Source organism: Rutidosis leptorrhynchoides, chromosome 4 (assembly GCF_046630445.1).
Source record: "Rutidosis leptorrhynchoides isolate AG116_Rl617_1_P2 chromosome 4, CSIRO_AGI_Rlap_v1, whole genome shotgun sequence".
NCBI lineage: Eukaryota > Viridiplantae > Streptophyta > Magnoliopsida > Asterales > Asteraceae > Rutidosis > Rutidosis leptorrhynchoides.
In genome coordinates this window covers 187,042,922-187,063,521 of record NC_092336.1, presented here as the reverse complement: position 1 = coordinate 187,063,521, position 20,600 = coordinate 187,042,922, and the positions used below count along the sequence as shown (strand labels likewise).

At 33.8% G+C, this 20,600-nt stretch overlaps 2 protein-coding genes across 2 annotated transcripts; both read right to left on the bottom strand.

The window, feature by feature from the left end:
• Nucleotides 1-13,780: 13,780 nt before the first annotated feature.
• LOC139841286 (uncharacterized) lies at nucleotides 13,781-14,350 on the bottom strand. The gene has a single exon (XM_071831512.1). It carries the CDS (start codon nucleotides 14,348-14,350, stop codon nucleotides 13,781-13,783), a length of 570 nt encoding a protein of 189 aa, XP_071687613.1.
• A 33-nt stretch (nucleotides 14,351-14,383) lies between these two features.
• LOC139841285 (uncharacterized) lies at nucleotides 14,384-15,085 on the bottom strand. The gene has a single exon (XM_071831511.1). It carries the CDS (start codon nucleotides 15,083-15,085, stop codon nucleotides 14,384-14,386), a length of 702 nt encoding a protein of 233 aa, XP_071687612.1.
• Nucleotides 15,086-20,600: the final 5,515 nt, after the last annotated feature.

Genomic DNA, 20,600 nt, shown 5'->3' with positions numbered 1-20,600 from the left:
ATACTTGACTAACCTAACCTTATTACTACAACTAACTTAAAATTATAATCGCAAATTGAAATTACTAATTGGAATGATAATTGATACATAGTAAAAGGTGTCTAAAAATATTAAAGCTTACAGGAAAAACTAAATCCCAAATGGAGATAACTTAAAAAGAAACTAAAACTTAAAAAGGCGTCGCAAAATTCTAAAGCACCTAAATCTTAGTCTAAAGAAAAAGCACTTAAGGAATTCTACGGCAAAGCCTAAAAATCTAGGAGTAAAAATAACTATAGCAAAAACTAAGTTTAAAATTAAATATGAGCTAAAAATACAAATATTACGCTACAACGATTAAAAAGGGACAAAATATAAAAATATATAAAAAGTTGTAAAAAGTACAATTTTTATAAAAATATTATTTTTATATTATTTATTTAATAAAACTACTAATTTTACAATTTAATTAAACTTATTTAAACTAAAAATACAAATTAATTAAAAAGTAAAAGTTAGAATAAGACTAATAATAATAATAATAATTATTAGGGTTAAATAATAATAATAATTAATACCCGTAATTAATGCTGGTTTAGGGTTTTTTGTCGCCTGTCAGAAAGTCTCCGCGAGTCGCGGCAATTAAAGCATCAAACCCCGCGAGTCGCGGGGTTCCAGAATTCAGCTGACAGGTTTAAATATTCGACGCGTTTTTTCTTTATTTATTTTTTTTTTATTTTCTGTTTTTAATTTTTTTTTCTGTTTATATAAAAAAAAAATATGTGTATAAATAAAACTTATATTTAAAACTTAAATAAAAATAGAATCACTTTATAATTTTATAAATAAAAATCTTAAAACTAGATTTATATATATTTTTTTTATATATTTTTTTTTATGTTTTTAAATAAAAACAAAATACTTAAATAAAACTTATGTTTTTATAAACTAAAAATAAAGAAACTTTATAAAACTTAAATATTTAACAAAATCTTAAAAAAAATACTTATATTTTTGTTTTTCTTTTTATATTTTTGAATAATTAAAACGTATTTTTACAAAAACGAATTTTTAATAGAAGTAAGCTAAAAATCTTTTTTTTTTTTTTTATTAGCGTTGCGCTTCCGGCGTTTAGAAAGTTCCCCGGCAGCGGCGCCAAAAATACTTGATGTCAAAGCTAGGTGTATACGAAATAGTTTATATTTTACTAGGAAAAACTATTAAATACGATACAATTTTACACAAGATATTTATTTATTTATAGAATGGATATACTTAAACCTTGCTACAACACTTATAGGCAGTGTACCTAATCGTACAGTAGTGTAGTTTTTAGTAAGTCCGGTTCGTTCCACAGGGAATCTTTTTTTTTAAACAAAGCTCAACGCTATATTAGTTTACTTTTATAAAAATACAAACATATATATAAGTAATATTATTATTATAAAGGGGGGTTTTTACCGTTTAATGACCGGTTTGTCGATTTTAAAACTTTAGTCGCAGTTAAAACCTAATGTAAACTATTAAATAAATAAAAGACTTTAAATTAAAGCGTAAAGTAAATAACGATAATGAAATTGCAATAAAAGTGCGATAAAATAAAATTGCGATAATTAAAAAGTACGATAATTAAAAGTGCGATTAAATAACAATAAATAAAAGTGCGATAATTAGAAGTGCAATTAAATATAAAATAAAGGAAATTAAATATGAAATAAACGAATTATGCTTATTTAAACTTCCGTAATCATGATGTTCGACGTGTTGATTTTAGTTTTATGCCCATGGGTTAATTGTCCTTTGTCCTGGATTATTTAATCTGTCCGTCTGGTTTTTGTCCATAACAGTCCATCAGTCATAAATATAAAGTGCGAGTGTCCTCGTCAAATTATTATTATACCCGAAGTTAAATATTCCAACTAATTGGGGATTCGAATTGTAACAAGGTTTTAATACTTTGTTTAATGAATACACCAGGTTATCGACTGCGTGTAAACCAAGGTTTTACTACTTTGTTAACAATTACACCAATTACCCTTGAATGTAATTTCACCCCTGTTTTAATTATTCTAGTGGCTATTAATCCATTCCCGTGTCCGGTTAAATGAACGATTATTCGTACATATAAATACCCCGCCCATCGTGTCCGATTGAGTGTATATGGTAATTTATAGGGACGCCCAATTGTAAATCTTTATATTAACATTAACAAACTATCATTTAGTTAAACAAATATAAAGCCCATTAATAGCCCATAGTCTAATTTCCACAAGTGTCGTTCTTTTGTCCAAACCCCAATTATGGTACAAAGCCCAATTACCCAATTTTAGTAATTAGCCCAACATCATGATTACTTCGTTTTAAATAAGCATAATAATAACTTAGCTACGAGACATTAATATAAAAAGATTGAACATAACTTACAATGATTAAAAATAGCGTAGCGTTACACTGACAGAATTTCGACTTACACCCTTACAACATTCGCTAACATACCCTTATTATTAGAATTAAAATTAAAATTAAAATATAAATTATATATATATATATATATATATATATATATATATATATATATATCGTTTACGTATGATAAGAAGAAAAAAAAAGATATCAATTGCGATCAGAATTCGGTTGCTTTTATAGGAAAAGTTGATTTTTGGGGCTCCGCGACTCGCGGTGAAATCCTCTTCAATCTCCGCGAGTCGCAGAGAATGAATTTACAGCTCAATCCTTGGAGTCTTTCTCTGCCGACGGTTTTTATTTATAAATATAATATCTATATAATTAATATAATTAATTATATATTATATTATATTTATATGCATAGTTAACTTGTAATTTTTAGTCCGTTGCGTCGAGCGTTAAGAGTTGACTCTGGTCCCGGTTCCGGATTTTCGAACGTCCTTGCGTACAATTTAATATCTTGTACTTTGCGTTTTGAATCTTGTACTCTTGTAATTTCGAGACGTTTCTTATCAATAATTGGAACCTCTTTGATTGTCTTTTGTTCTTTTGAGCTTTTTGGTCGTTTGCGTCTTCAATTCGTCGAATCTGTCTTTTGTCTTCACCTTTTATTATTTAAACGAATATCACTTGTAAATAGAACAATTGCAACTAAAAGCTTGTCTTTCTTGAGGAATAATGCTAAGAAATATATGTTCGTTTTTAGCATTATCACCTTGCTTAGTAACATAATATCTCAAAACTTGCCTTCTTTCTCCCCAAAGCTACATTTCGATGGATTTAACTTCATATTAATTTTCCGCAGAATTTGAAATGTTTCCGCAATATCTTGCAACATTTGATCTTGCACTTTGCTTTTTATTATCAAATAATCCCATCCACATACGCCTCAAGATTATGCCTAATTTGACTTTTGAATGTGCTATCTATCAAGCCTTGATATGTAGCGCCAGTATTCCTAAGTCCAAATGGCATCTTGATATAACAAAATATGCCTTTGCCTGTGTGAAACGCAGTTTTATCTTCATCTTCCTCCGCCATTAGGATTTGGTGGTATCCTTTATAAGCGTCCAAAAAGCACTTAAAAGGATACTCATTTATCGATTCAACTTTCCAATCTATTTCTGGCAGCGAATAGTTATCCTTAGGACAAGCTTTATTGATATCGTTGAAATCAATACACATCCTCCACGATCCATCAGGCTTTTTGACCAATACTGGATTTGCAACCCATGTTTGGTATTTTACTTCGCGTAAAGTACCTGCCTTAACAAGTTTATTTACTTCCCCACATAACCACTTCATGTTGTCTGGAGCCATACCTCTGCGCTTTTGAATTATTGGTTTTAATGCAGGATTTGCATTAAGTCTGTGTTCCGCTATCTCTCTTGGAACACCAGTCATGTCTTGCTCACACCACGCAAAAACATCCATATTTGCGATAAGCAGTTGCACTAATTGCTTTTTGATATCCGTATCTAGATTATTGCCAATTTTGATTGTTTGTTCTGGATAAGCGCGGTTTATGACAACCAAATTATCTTCTGCGCCAGCATTTGCATTTACTGCGCCTTGCATGTTAACATTTGCACAAATTGGTTGTACGATTGCAGAACTCGTAGTTGCGACACCCTTACATGTTGCAAACTTTATCATTCTGTGTATTGTTGAAGTAATTATTCCAAACTTCGATAGTGCAGAACATCCCAGTAACATATTATAGCGCGAAGCAGAGCGCATGGCATACAAATCCAACCATGCCTGGCGCATCAATTTTGCATCTGTTTCATCAACAAGCTCAATTTTGAGCGGCAATTGTCCAACCGGCCATGCGAATTCTCCTGCAAATCAGATAACGAAATTGCAGTAGGTATCAGTTTTGCCCTAATACTTTCTGGTAGCTTGCAGAAGCATTGCTCATATATGATGTCTACGCTGCTTCCCGTGTCCACATGCACTTTCATAATTGTGATTCCAGTGTTTGCAATTTTGCAAGATACGATTACTGGCGAATCAATCATGCCATAATTATGTGTTGGCGGAAATGTTATTGGTGCAAGTTGCCATTTTTCAAGTGTTTCCGCGGCTTTTATTTTATGAGCTTTCTTTCGCTTATGAACCATGCCTACTATTTTTGCTTCTTGCGCTTGTTGCCTACTCGCACAAACTAGCTCATTTCTACGCGAATTTGGCTCTACTGCCCATTTTCGCTTTAATTTTACAAGATTACTAGCCTTTGAATCGTTTTTAAATTTGTTATTTTGTCGACATTGAAGCCTTGCCAATTTCGCAGTTCTCTTGGCAACTGCATAGTCATTTAACTTTTTCATTGTCTGCACAAATCAGATGATTAAACACTGTAGATGTGTAAACCTGCAAATCATTAAACAAGAACATGATTATAATTGAATTCACAATCAACATCATTCGATTACGCGAAATAGATTTATCGAATTCAATTTTAATTCATGTCCCACGGATGGCGCCAATTGATCAATCCTAGATCAGATGTTTAGTCTGATTTAGGAATTGAGTGCAATGACGGGTGGATGGTGGTGTTGATAATGTTTTTGGGACCTTATGATCGTCTTTCACTTAGATTCAAGTGATCAATCACCATGTCCCGATCTTGATCGCATTACCTTGGCTTGATTATGATTATGATTACGACTTGGGCGTATTCATAAGCGAACCATAAAAACCTTAGCAATTGTACAGAATCAACAATCTAAAATGAGAGATCAAGCTCTCTATTTATAGGTTTGGAATATCTGCGGAGTGAATGTCTGTGCGTGACTAGCAGATCTACAATGCTTGTGCGGGACATCTTCGCAATCTTTCTTTATGCGGGCTTCCGCAATGTTTTAGCGCACTTGGCACTTATTGTTTTGCCTGCGTGGTTATGTTTGCACTTGTATTTAACTTGCCTTTTGTACTTAAAATATACATATATATGCCTATATATATGATCAGTCTTCTTTCTCGATCCTCTCGAAATCACATCTAAGGTATTCCGATTTATGTCTGCTAATCTGTAGGCCATTTTGTTCTAAGGCGGTCCTTCATTGCTCAAGCCTTTTGTTTAGTTCATCCTGGGAATCCAAAACTACTACAATATCGTCGGTAAATATTAAGCACCATGGGATGCTCTCCTGTATCCTTTGAGACAACTCGTCTAGGGTGAAAGCGAAAAGATATGGGCTAAGGGCAGATCCCTAATGTAAGCCTACTTCTACTAAGAAAAACTTTGTGTTTCCCACCGTCATTCATACGCGAGTCTTTGCTACGTCATACATGTCTCTAATAGTTCTTAAATATCTATTAGGGACACCCCTAACATTAAAGGTCTTCCAGATCAACTCACGCAGGATAATGTCATAGGCTTTTTCCAAGTCTAAGAACACCATGTGCAGGTTCATTTGTTTTCCTTATACTTCTCCATTAAGACTTCTGATAATGTGAATCGCCTCCATTGACGAGCGTCCTTGCATGAAACCGAATTTGTTCTCTCAAACCTTTGTTTCGCGTCGGAGTCTAGTCGCAATCACTATATCCCAAAGCTTCATCTATGGCTGAGTAACTTTACACCTCTATAGTTACTGCATATCTGTGCATCCCCCTTGTTCCAAGTTACAATGGCTTTAACTTTATTCCTTAACTTTATACGTCTATACTTACTGCATATCTGTACAATTACAATGGCTTTAAAAGCCAGTTGTTTCAAGTTACGAAATCTTTACATCTACTTAATAACCAAAAATAAGAGAAGTCTATAATCTAATCCAAGATCTCATATTTTTTCGTCCGATTGGTCGAAAAGATCACACCATTACGGAATCGCCAAAGCACCCAGAGTATAGCATTCACTATGATATACACCCTATTCTTGATGTTTGTAGGAGCTGCCCACTGATCATACCAGCCCATTAAGTCGGCCCATGATGAATATCTATCCAAATCTCCAAGTTGAGTCCACAAAAAAAGCTGTGTTCCAAATTTCTTTTACAAGAATGCAATTGAACATTAAATGACATATCTTCTAACCCCAAATTACAATGAGGAAAGCCGATATCAATAATATTTATCCCTCTGTTAAGAAGATTAATACGAGTAGGGGGCCCTGTCAATTGCTAAACGTCAAACAAAAATATTAACCTTTCTTGGAATAATCTTGCACCATCTTGTACTTAAATGAGAAGTAGGGAGTAGCTCGTCATTGATCACTTTTCTGGTTTCAGCAACATTAAACACACCATTCGAACACAGTTTCCAACGTGGAGTATCCTTTACATTCGAAAGAGCAATATTGTTTTTTGAACATCAGTACGAGTACGAGATCACCCAGGGGGACTTAACTAACCACACGTTCATCTCCCACAATTGTATAACCCGCCCCAACTGTTGCCCAGGAGGAAATTCGGCCCAATCCGAGAGCATGAGCGGTAAAACCCCCTCCCCCACTACCCCTGCAACGCGATGTGCGGAAGACACCCTTGGGTGGAATTCTAGGGTAAGGGGGAAACCTTGTGTGCAATGTTGCACCTCACAGGGGTCGAACTCCTGACCTCTCGCTAAGAGAGGCATGCCAGTACCGCATGAGCTACAACACAAGGTTTACAAAAGAGCAGTATTACATAACAACTCATTTAATTCTAGTGAAAGCTGATGGTTTCAACCCCCAATAGAATCCCTATTCCACGCCCGCTTCCATTAACCATTATCAAATATATCAGCCGCAAAACAGTCGCGATTTATACCTAAATGGAATACCCTATTAGATCCAATACAAAAAGGCTCATTTCCGATCCATGTATCCTTCTAAAAAGGAGTATTTAGACCATCACCAATGTTAAACTTATTAGGATTTGTAGCAATCAAACCTTTGTTTAGTGCCTTGTCATAAACTTTATGCATAGAATTCCACACACCAGTAGCTCGTGTACTATTATCACCTATTCTCCCATTTAAACCATAAATGACTTTAATAACATGCACCCAAATACCTCTTGAAGTTGATTTAAATCTCCAAATTCATTTGAATAATAAAGCTAAATTGAAAATTTTAAGGCTATCAATTCCCGAACCACCTTTTGAAATGAAGACATATCACTATCCCATTTGACCCAATGCGTCTTCTTGTTACTATCTTCTTTCCCCTAAAAAAAAAAATGAGCTACGGATTTTTTCCAACTCATTTATAATTCATTCCGGGCATTTAAACAAAGATAAATAATAAATCCCAAGACTCTAAGAACGGATTTAATGAGAGTTACCCTTTCTCCAATTGATAACATGTTTTCTTTTCAAAACGATAACCTTTTTCGAAACCTTCCAATAAGAGACTTCCAATTAATTAGCAAGTTCATATTGGCACCCATCGGTAACCCAAAATATTTGAAAGGTAAAATACCCTGGCTACAACCAAGAGGAGTAGCAAACAAGTTGACCTCCACATTCCGAACTCTAATCCCATATACATTAGACTTCATAACATTAATTCGAACCTTTTTCGAAACCTTCCAATAAGAGACTTCCAATTAATTAGCAAGTTCATATTGGCACCCATCGGTAACCCAAAATATTTGAAAGGTAAAATACCCTGGCTACAACCAAGAGGAGTAGCAAACAAGTTGACCTCCATAAATAATTCGAAGACCAGGAGCCATGTAAAAAATATTTAGAATGCACATAATGTTTCTGATCGATTCTTTATGCCATTCATAAATAATTAACGCATCATCCGCATAAAATAAATGGGATACCTTATAATTCAAATCACCAACACAAGCACCCTTTATAAGATTTGAATCGGTTGCCGCCTATAAGTCCATATGTAAACCTTCCATGATGATAATAAACAAAAAAGAATTTAATGGGTCACCTTGTCGAAGCCCACTTTTAAGACCAAACTCATTAGCCGGACTACCATTAATCAAAACTGAAGTTCGAGCCGACTTTAAACACATATGAATCCAACATCTCCATATGTCACCGAACCTAAATTTTACAAGCATATTATCAAGATATTTTAACTCACTGAATCATATGCCATTTCAAAATCTACCTTGAATAACATGTGTTTTTTCTTCTTAAACTTGTACTAATCCAACACCTCACTAAGAACTAACGGTCTATCAAGTACTTGACGACCCGCTATATAACCCACTGTTCCATACTAATGATTTGATCGATTACATTGGATAATCGATTAGCAAGTAACTTCGCCATTATTTTATAAAACACACCAATCAAAGATATACGACGAAAATCTTTAATTAAAGTCGGATTATCCACTTTTGGAATGAGAGTTATGAATGCCGAAGATGAACCATTAGGAAACTTTTTATCTCTAAAACAATTTATAATCGACTGAATTAGATCGCGTTTTAATATATCCCAATATGTCTTTATAAATAAAAAAGTGAACCTGTCAGGTCCCAGTGCTTTTACACTTCCAAAACGCTTCCTTAACTAGTGAAGAGACCCGTGGATACACGGATTTTTTAAAAAGAATTGTTAAAAGCTACTACGTAATAGTTTACATAATGATAGGATTTTTACAAAAGGATGAGAGTATATTACTATGAATCTACATTGACCGCTACATCCACCAACTCCATTAAAGACCGAGTGCCACATGCACTTTAACTTGAATTGTGTTAACCACCAATTTAAGCAATTTAACACCATTCCTCTCAAACATTTAGTCCCTATACCAATGGACATGCAAAAGCACATTATACAAATTACTGTAATATATTTCAATTCAAATAACTTCTGAAATAATTAAAACAATACTATTTCTAACTCTTTGATCAAATTAATGTGATATACTTGTATTTGTGCATCATAATAAAACTTTACGTTATATAGGCATCATAAAGCGCTAAGCTTAGATGGCATTACTTTCACAAGCATGTGTTTCTTGTTATGGGCCAAGCAATAATGTAAATAAACCCTAATCATAGATGTATAATTCTTATCCTTTTTACTACCCTAGAGCATAGAAACTCAAATTACAGCTTGTTTGATGATCGTGAGATATCAAAGGTACACAAGCTATAATTTCATGTTCAACTCCTTATTACTTGTTATGCTACTATATTAATTCAAGTTACCATCATGCACTATCATGTTGAAGACCAAGGTAAGTCAGAAAAGGCACAAACCTCCTGAAAGCATCCCGCACTGTCATGACGGTGGCCGATTTCCAATACGCCTGAAAGAAGCATCTTGTTTGCTTTCCCGTATTTTGGACTTTATAATGCTCCTCCTGTTGTAAAAATTGAGTACCAGAAAAGGCACAAACCTCCTGAAAGCATCCCGCACTGTCATGACGGTGGCCGATTTCCAATACGCCTGAAAGAAGCATCTTGTTTGCTTTCCCGTATTTTGGGCTTTATAATGCTCCTCCTGTTGTAAAAATTGAGTACAGTAATAATATCTTTTTTGGCCTTAAAAAATATGAATGCATAAAAATTTCATATTGATTATATAAAAAAACACTTCTAATCAATGGGAAAGTAACAAAAAGCAAACAAATAAAAAAAATCTTTAAATCATATTGCTCCTGCTTTAGCTTGCTCATGAAAGTATAAAATCAGACCAATAAAAAAATCTTTAAATCATTGGCAAGTTTTGATGCACCATTAAACAAAAATCAGATGAACATAGTTGTACTAAGTAAATTTTTGTAAATAAAATATCAGAATTACTTAATCCTCTATGCTTTTGTTCTTCTATTATGTTATAAACAGCTTGAATTCATATTTCAATCTATCTATGAGGACTCCTGATCTTATGTTTTTGGTACTTTGTCTCCCACTCTGGATCAGAAGCATTTGTCAAGAATCATTTTTAGTTATTTCTCATACTTAAAGAGAAGAATATTAAAATATCATTTGGCAAGTATAATGAGTATCAAAATTGTACGTAATGTTCGATATGGTGTGCTTAAAAGTGTGTCAAATTTTAACAATTAATACAATTTCTTCGTACCTCAATGAGAATCATGCCTGTACATTCCTTTAGACGCTCCAGATCTTACACAATCAATGCATTATCTATAGATATACATTCACTTGAATAAACAAATTCTTTTTAGTATGGAATCAAAAATGAATGAGCAAGATGACATGAAACTTATTGATTTACAATATTTTTTCATTCAGACATTTCATCAAACAGTTTATACTCATTATACAACAATAGATTTGTAGAACAACTTACCAAATCAAAATGCCTTGGAATACTTGCAGTAAAGAAGTTGAATGTTAAAAGCGGGCTAGAAATAAAAAATCGGAACTGAAAAAATATTACCTTTTAAACAAACTGATGAGAAACTAATTAGTATAAGAGACGACGGTGGCTACAACGACGATGTTGATGGTTTAATCGATTGAAACCTGGCCAAATCTTGAACCGATTGTAAATGGAAGAAAAAACCCTAATATCAGTGAAACAGATTTTGGGAATACAGAGCAGAACAAACACCCAAAATTTAACAAATTATTGAAAAATTCAAGATTAACAAATTATTTATATGAATGTAAACTCACCTAAATCGAGCAGAACAAACACCCTAAATTGAACAAATGAAACAATAACAGACCATAGAAAACACTTCTGGTGCCAGGTGGTGGAAGCTGGTGACGGCAACCAGCGATTGCTACTTACAAACCCTAGAAAACACTTCAGGTGACGGGAATTGAGGGCTGTTTATTTAGGGATGCTTCTTGAGTAACATTGAGTAGATCTCGGTTTGAAACAGCTCCTATTTTTGCTTCTTTTTCATATGCAATCTTAGAAAGAAAAAAATCACAGAAAGAGGAGATTAGAAGTAAAAAATTAAGTAACACATAAACCCTAAATTATTTGAAGAAAAGAAACTCTAACATGAAAGGATGAAGAAGAAGGTGCCGAGGTCAGATGAATCAAATAACCAACTGATATTGTAAATTTGAAGTTGAATTCTTATGTCTTTTAATTGAAAGATTTAGGGTTTTTTTGAGATCTGAAATCATGAAGTGAAGAGGGAGGAGTGAAGAGGCAGGCGTGTTAGAGAAGGTGTCAGAATGGCTTCTTTTTTGATTGAATACTGTGCACGAGCGCATACTGCTTTTTTTCAAAAAAAAAAAAAATTGTAATTTTTTTTTTAATAGGTAAATTGTTTTAAATAGTAGCTAAAAAATGAAAAAAAAATTACATTATGATATCACAAGGAGCTCTCTCCTTTTTTCTCTTTACTTTTTGATTTTTTTTACAAAAGAAATACTCTTTTTATGACATCATGTTTATAGCCAAATAATAGATTAGAATAGATTTCTGATCCACAAAACTCTCTTTCCAACCAGGAACTTTTGAAATCAAAAAATTTGTTCTCAGGAACCAAATTATTGAATATGTCAGGAATTGGTTCGCTTTCAAATTTATCTTTATAGAATTCAAAAAAGCAATTTGATACCATTAGGATCCATAATCCATACTCCATCAACCATAAACCACGGATATTCTAATGTCTCCTTTCTTGATTGATCAAACCATGAAAAAATTTTGTGTTTTCGTCACCTTCCAAATTCCACTTTGTTCTAGACTTTTGAAAAACATCCATTTCTTCAATCCTTTTTATGGGTACTTTATTTTGTTTTCTAAGGCTTTACCAAATATTGTAATCGTTAATTACCCAAGTCATTATCTACATGAAGACGCATACAATATATTCCCTGCCTCCTAATGTGGTTGTTTTGCTTCTTTTTTTTTCCAAGGCAATGGTTGCAAGAGGGGATCTTGGGTAAAAAGTTGTATATCGAAGGCGTGTATGACCACAATAGAAAAGGCAATTTGTAACTAATTGATGGTAGATATGGGAATTTTTGAGTTTTGACCCGTTTACGTAACTCGGGCTACACTTTGTCACAAGAATTATCTGAAATGAAAACAGGCCTAATGGGTTATATGGGGCAACTTAGCGACTATAGTGATTATATTCCTCGAAACCCTTATAATTAAGCTCAAACGTAAATACCAAGAATCAAATTTAAGGCTATTTTTCATGAGATTGATTTTTATGGTTTTATGTTGAAGCTTCAGTAAATACAGTTAAGGGTATTGATTGACTGATCATGGTTTAGTGCTTTAATTTACATTGAGTTGTAGTTTAGCTGTAGTGGTCTGCCTCTCTTAACGAGAGGTAAGAAGCTCGACTCCGCTAGGCTACAACATTGCACTTAATGTTATCCCTGACCTGAAGTATCTACCCAGGTCGCCTTTCGCTTAGTGCGGGGGCAGTGGGGATGAGGGGTTTTACCGGTCATGCCTTCGGATTGATCCGTGTTTCCTCCAGCACAGTAGTTGGGGGCGAGTTATGCAACTATAGGAGATGAACGCGTGGATTATTAAGTCCCCTGGATAATCTCAAACTCATGTCCAAAAAAAAATTAACCTTCTATTTTCTTTATAGGAACTGAATATTTGAGTTTCCTAGAGTTTTATACACATGAAACACACATGTATGTATGAGCACTGTTGTAAAAGGCGCCTGTTGCGGCGTTTTGGCGACTAAACTGTTTCGACCCCATCTCGTTTTCTTATAAGCCGGTCAACGGTCAAAAGTCATGTCAAATGCAGGGAAAATTGGGTCAACGCCGGTCAAAAGTCAGAAATTCTGTTAAAATCGGTCATAAGTCGGTCAAATCAATCAAAATTGATTTAGTTTAGTATTTCATTTTGTATTATATTAACGCTAATATCAATTATAGGTACAAACTTGTCAACGATATATATATATATATATATATATATATATATATATATATATATATATATATATATATATATATATATATATATATATATATATAAGTCAACATTAGTCGACATGCGTTTCGACCCCGTCTCGGCCCCGTTTTTCCGTTGCGACGTTTTGAGGTCGCTACCGTTTCGGCCCCGTCTAAAGTCTTTTTAAACCTTTGGTATGAGGGTGTTTTCAAAACTTTAATGAAAAGGTGAAGGGTAGTTCATGGAAATCTAAGTTGGAAGTTGATTTTAGAGCACTGGGAGTGGTGACTGATGTCACTTGAGATGTCAGGCCTGACTTGCTGAGTCAGAAAAAATGAAGGGTGGTGACCTATGTCAGTTGGGCATTTCAACTTATATTTTTATTATTATTTTAATGATTTTAAATATAACATAAATTGATAAAATTATAAAAATTAACATAAATGGAAACAACTTTCATTAAAAATCAAAAAAACATTACATTTCCTAAAAATTAAAAAACATACGATTCCTAAAAATTAAAAAAAAAAAAAAACATTACGTTATCGCGATTAAAAAGTTACAATTCGTTAACTATTTCGTCATCGCGATTATGACATAGATGTGAAACAAGAGTATGTCGAAGATACTCATGCTCGTCTTTGTCACGCAGTTCTTTTGTCTTCTCGGCATATACATCACACCTTTTGTACCAAGTTGATCCTTGTAGGTTGTTGACAGGCAAGTAGTAAGATTTATTTTCAGCGATGTTAAAACCATTGTCTTCAATTATCATGTTGTGCAATATGAGGCAACCATACATAATTCTTTCGATTGTGTTTACGCTATATCCCCTAGCAGGTTGTCTTAAAATACCCCAACGACTTTGCAAAATTCCAAATGTCCTCTCAACGTCTTTACGAGCTGCAGATTGTTTCTTTGTAAAGTATTTCCTTTTTGCATCAACAACACTTGAGAATCCCTTAACGAAAGAAGCGCACGAAGGGTAAATCCCATCGGCAAGATAGTAGGCTCGATCAAAATCAATGTCCCCAATTTCGTATGGAACTTGAGGAGCCGTGTCAGTTAGTAAACTATCAAACAATGGAGATGCATTAAGGACATTCAAGTCATTGTTCGAACCTGCCATTCCAAAATATGCATGCCAAATCCAATTGTCATGCTATGCAACGGCTTCCAACATGATTGTCGGGTAACCGTGATTGCCTCGTGTGAATTGCCCTTTCCATGCATTTGGACATTTTCCCCAAGCCCAATACATACAATCAATGCTTCCAAGCATTCCAGGAAAGCCGTGAAGTTCTTCATGTTTATGATAGAACCGACGTATATCGTCCTCGGTTGGTTCTCTCATGTATACATTAGCATACAAATCTATAATACATCTTGTAAAATTTTGCAAAGACTCACGTGATGTTCTCTCTGAAATTTGTAAATATTCGTCAAATAGATCCGGTGAATCACCGTATGTTAATTGACGAATGGCAGACGTGACTTTTAAAATAGTAGATACTCCGAGAACACCACGTGCATCGGGACGTTGTTGAAAATAAGTAAAATACTCTGGTGCATCGGGACGAGTAGAGTAAGAAAGTATACCTTCAATTATTTTTTCAAGAAGACTTTGTGATATTCGATAACGCCGTTTGAAATATTCAGGGGGATACTTCGGATCTTGAACAAAGTAATCTTTCATCAAACGATTGTGCGCTTCTACACGATCACGATAAATGTAGCGACCTTTTCGTCTTGAGCTTTGAGCCTCATTTTGTTCCTCGACCTCTCTAGGAATTACCACGTTATTTCGATAAGCAAAAATATTTTTCATCGCGTTCACCAAACTTTCTTCGTCGGAACTACTCATTTTTTAAAGAAATATATTGATTTTGATGAGAGAATTTGGATTTGATTGTGTGAATATGAGTTGAGTAAAATGGATGTATATATATAGAAGATTTAAAAAAAAAAAAAAATACTCCCAAACGGCTACTTTCATTTTTATTTTAATTATTTTAATTTTTTTATTTTATTTATCAAACGGTCGAAAGTTGCATTGTTTCCGTCGCATGGGAGACTGACAAGGGTGGGACGAAGCAACCGACGGGGTGGGGGAGTGGGGAGACTTGCGACGCAGCACCCGACGGGTAGGAGACGAGCTCCACTCCCAGCACTCTTATAGTCAAAGAAGCCTAGGAGACAGCTAACAAAACCTACAGCATCGAGAGTAAACTTTGAAAAGATTCCCCAATTTGCTTTCTTATACTCCGTATGCAAATCTTATGTTCAGTTTCTCACAAGCTATATACAAAAACCATTTTCAGCGGCTGATACAGAGAAATTAAACAATCTTAAATCAGGTTTATACTTCTTGAATTTTCTATTTCAATTTCTTACAATTACTCAAATCAGGTTTATGTTTCTCGAAGTTTCTGTAATTTCATATCTATGTTTCATACATACACAGCTTTTTTAGCTCACTAATTGAAGCTCTTTTCGTTATTGTTGTATTTTATTTATTAAAATTAAAAATTAATTCCGCTAATGTTTTGGTGTAATTAGGTTTTGAAGTTTATGAACGAACAGTGATGTGCCGTTGTGTCGTTATTAGACTTTGAAAATCGTCTATCAACGATTTATCTTCCAAAAGTGTGTTATTGTGTTTGAATTTTTGTTTAGTATTATTTCACATTTTCAGTTTTTTATTTCATGTGATTTTGTAGTTAAGGATTAAACTGTCAAACGTTTGATAAGATAGTTTGTTCTATTGGGTCAGAAGAGATTCTTGTTCAGAATAAAAACATTAAATGAGGACATAGTCGCTAGTTTTGGTGATATCTATACTTCGAGTCTCTCATGTTTGCAGTTTCAGTTGTGTATTTTCATCATGTATATAGTCTTGTACGTAGCATTTTTTGCTTGTTTTTAAGTCGTGTAGGTCGAGTTAGGTCTTGGGCCGGCCCTCTTGGGCTCCCGCTTGTACATTCTTCGAGGTTTTTTTAATATAATTGCCTTTCAAAAAAAAAAAAATGAGCACATATGATTCGAAAATCAAAAGTATCAAAATAATCTCATTCAGTTTCGAAACCATTTTGGGTATTCGAACCAATTAGTTTCCAAATAATTTGATTTGGTTTTCATAATCTTTTGAAGTTCGTTTTCAAAAAAATTGCCGGTGTTCGAATGAATTCATGTTTAAATCATGTGTTCATTTAATGTTTTCTTTTTGTTTTTAGTCTAATAGAACTTTTGACCGGTTACTTCCAAAGTGCTTCAAAAATGTTGGCCTAAAACGGGCTAGTACCTGAGAAGTTGCAACATCTAAAGCTTAAGGTACAAAGTAACTAAGGAATGGATAGGGTTTTAAGTGAGCAGTACATAATTTTTTTGTTTTGTTTTTAGTTACTAAACGGGTCTATTTTTTCCCATCACGAAGGTGTTCAAAAGGGAGGGCTTATTAACACTACAAGACTAGTAGGAAAGTTAATATGCTCTCGAACAGAGTATTTTACTTGTAGGGAACAAGCTAGGAATTCAATATTGGTCTCTGCTTGGCGGCTAGTATGGGGACGCTAAGGATATGACAGTCACATCATGCAACTCATACAGTTAAACTATTGTTCTTATCTTTACTACATTTATTTCTACTTTTATCTATATGGTTACACATAGTTAACTTTAAATAGGTGATTTGTTAACTATGTACCTGTAATCCGTATCAAACATAAGCGGGTTAAAGAAACTTGAAGGAACTATGGACACACGAGGTCGATGCGACTTAGATGGCATTCAACTCTTTGTTTTTTGAACGGAAGTTTTACCGTATAGTATATAACATGCACCACACAGTTTCAGAAAGAGAGGTGAGTTCAACGATAAGAGAATGCATTAAAATAATTCGAACTTTACAATTTTATACCAAAATTTTAACAATTTTTTTACCGGATCATTTTATCACTCGCCGAACTCGTCCTTTATTAAATATGTGTGAGGTATGTTATATATCATACGGTGAAATTTTAGCCCAAACCACGGGTCAAAGACAATTTTTTCACTATAAAAGTAAAGTGGAAGTGAATACGGATAATGCTTTATGTTTTAAAATTCTCCATGCTGTTGATGGAGATATGAGCTCAAGGCTTTGCCTTGCTACTACTCTCGGGGATGCAAGAAACATCACCATGACCTCATTTGATTAATATGGTTAATCTTCTCTTACCCTTATTATTGTTGGGAAGAGAGGATCGCCTGGACGTTGGGAAATATAAATTTGAAAGAAAATAACTCTATTACTCACAAGAATAGATTACACGAGTATTACAAAACTCTAAAAAAAAAAAAAAACTCTCAAACTCACACACACTATCTAGGTTGTGATTACACTTCTCTGAGTGATTTTGGGATGATTTACAATGAAAGTTTGCATCTCTATTTATAGCAAAAATTCTATGGCGGTGAATGGTGTGAACGAGGAAGGTTGGCGGAAGTTGGCGGCCGTCATCGTGTTCAAGTTTGCCACTTCCATACGCGTTGTCAACGTCGGCAGCTTTGAACATCTAGATGACGGCTGGAACGGAGCCATCTAGATGACGGCTGGAAAGCATCAATTCTCCCCCTCCAGCCGAATCAACGAACATTCCAGTTATGTCTCTGCATAACTCCAACTTCTCTCGAGTCACCACCTTTGTTAACATATCCGCAGGATTCTCCTTTGTATGGATCTTCACTAGTCTCAACAGTTGTCGATCAATTACCTCGCGTATCCAATGATAGCGAATATCAATATGTTTTGTACAAGAATGGTACATGGAGTTCTTGCTCAAATCTAGAGCACTCTGACTGTCACAATGTACCTTGTACTCCTTTTGCTTGATTCCAAATTCTTGGAGATAACGCTTTAACCACAACATTTCTTTTTCAGCTTCTGCGGCAGCAATTGAAATGTCCCGTTCATATTGATTATAAACGTTCCATATTAATTGATTTCGTCGCGAGGTTTTGACCTGTATATGAGACATTTTTCAAAGACTGTATTCATTTTTAAAACAACCATAACCTTTATTTTATCGATAAAGGTTTAAAAAAGCATTACGTAGATGATCAAATAATGATAATCTAAAATATACCGTTTACACACGACCATTACGTAATGGTTTACAATAAGAATATATTACATCAAAAATAAGTTTCTTGAATGCAGTTTCTACATAATATCATACAAGCATGGACTCCAAATCTTGTCCTTATTTTAGTATGCAACAGCGGAAGCTCTTAATAATCACCTGAGAATAAACATGCTTAAAACGTCAACAAAAATGTTGGTGAGTTATAGGTTTAACCTATATATTATCAAATCATAATAATAAACCACAAGATTTCATATTTCAATATACATCCCATACATAGAGATAAAATTCATTCATATGGTGAATACCTGGTAACCGACATTAACAAGATACATATAAGAATATCCCCTATCATTCCGGGAAATCCTTCGGACATGATAAAAATGAATTCGAAGTACTAAAGCATCCGGTACTTTGGATGGGGTTCGTTAGGCCCAATAGATCTATCTTTAGGATTCGCGTCAATTAGTAGATCGGTTTACTAATTCTTAGGCTACCAAGCAAAAGGGGCATATTCGGCTTCGATCATTCACCCATATAATGTAGTTTCAATTACTTGTGTCTATTTCGTAAAACATTTATAAAACTGCATGTATTCTCATCCCAAAATATTAGATTTTAAAAGTGGGACTATAACTCACTTTCACAGATTTTTACTTCGTCGGGAAGTAAGACTTGGCCACTGGTCGATTCACGAACCTATAACAAATATGTACATATATAACAAAGTATGTTTAAAATATAATTACAACACTTTTAATACATTTTGATGTTTTAAATATTTTCAGTCAGCTGTCCTCGTTAGTAACCTACAACTAGTTGTCCACAGTTAGATGTACAGAAATAAATTGATATATATTATCATGAATCAATCCACGACCCAGTGTATACACGTCTCAGGCTAGATCACAACTCAAAGTATATATATTTTTGGAATCAACCTCAACCCTGTATAGCTAACTCCAACATTACTGCATATAGAGTGTCTATGGTTGTTCCAAATAATATATATATATGGGTCGATATGATATGTCAAAACATTTGCATACGTGTCTATGGTATCTCAAGATTAGATAATATATTAGAATACATATATAATACAATATAAGTTAGCTAGGATATGATTTGTATATAGAATTGTTAATATTTCCCGTAGCTACAAAAATCAAAAAATATCCAATCTTGTTTTACCCATAACTTCTTCATTTTAAATCCGTTTTGAGTGAATAAAATTGCTATGGTTTCATATTGAACTCTATTTTATGAATCTAAACAGAAAAAGTATAGGTTTATAGTCGGAAATATAAGTTACAAGTCGTTTTTGTAAGAGGTAGTCATTTCAGTCGAAAGAACGACGTCTTGATGACCATTTTGAAAAACATACTTCCACTTTGAGTTTAACCATGATTTTTGGATATAGTTTCATGTTCATAAGAAAAATAATTTTCCCAGAAGAACAACTTTTAAATCAAAGTTTATCATAGTTTTTAATTATCAAACCCAAAACAGCCTGCGGTGTTACTACGACGGCGTATGTCCGGTTTTACGGTGTTTTTCGTGTTTTCAGGTTTTAATTCATTAAGTTAGCATATCATATAGATATAGAACATGTGTTTAGTTGATTTTAAAAGTCAAGTTATAAGGATTAACTTTTGTTTGCGAACAAGTTTAGAATTAACTAAACTATGTTCTAGTGATTTCAAGTTTAAACCTTCGAATAAGATAGCTTTATATATATGAATCGAATGATGTTATGAACATCATTACTACCTCGAGTTTTGTGGATAAACCTACTGGAAAAGAGACAAATGGATCTAGCTTTAAAGGATCTTGGATGGCTTGAAAGTTCTTGAAGTAGAATCATGACACGAAAACAAGTTCAAGTAAGATTTCCACTCGAAATAAGATTGTTATAGTTATAGAAATTGAATCAAAGTTTGAATATGAGTATTACCTTGTATTAGAAAGATATCTTACTGTAAATAAGAAAGATTTCTTGAGGTTGGATGATCACTCTATAAGATTGGAAGTAAGCTAGCAAACTTGGAAGTATTCTTGATTTTATGAAACTAGAACTTGTTGAATTTATGAAGAACACTTAGAACTTGAAGATAGAACTTGAGAGAGATCAATTATATGAAGAAAATTGAAGAATGAAAGTGTTTGTAGGTGTTTTTGGTCGTTGGTGTATGGATTAGATATAAAGGATATGTAATTTTGTTTTCATGTAAATAAGTCATGAATGATTACTCATAT

Excerpts from the sequence above, each read along its gene's own strand:
- LOC139841286 (XM_071831512.1), bottom strand. The coding sequence starts at position 14,350 with ATGGCAGGTTCGAACAATGACTTGAATGTCCTTAATGCATCTCCATTG.
- LOC139841285 (XM_071831511.1), bottom strand. The coding sequence starts at position 15,085 with ATGAGTAGTTCCGACGAAGAAAGTTTGGTGAACGCGATGAAAAATATT.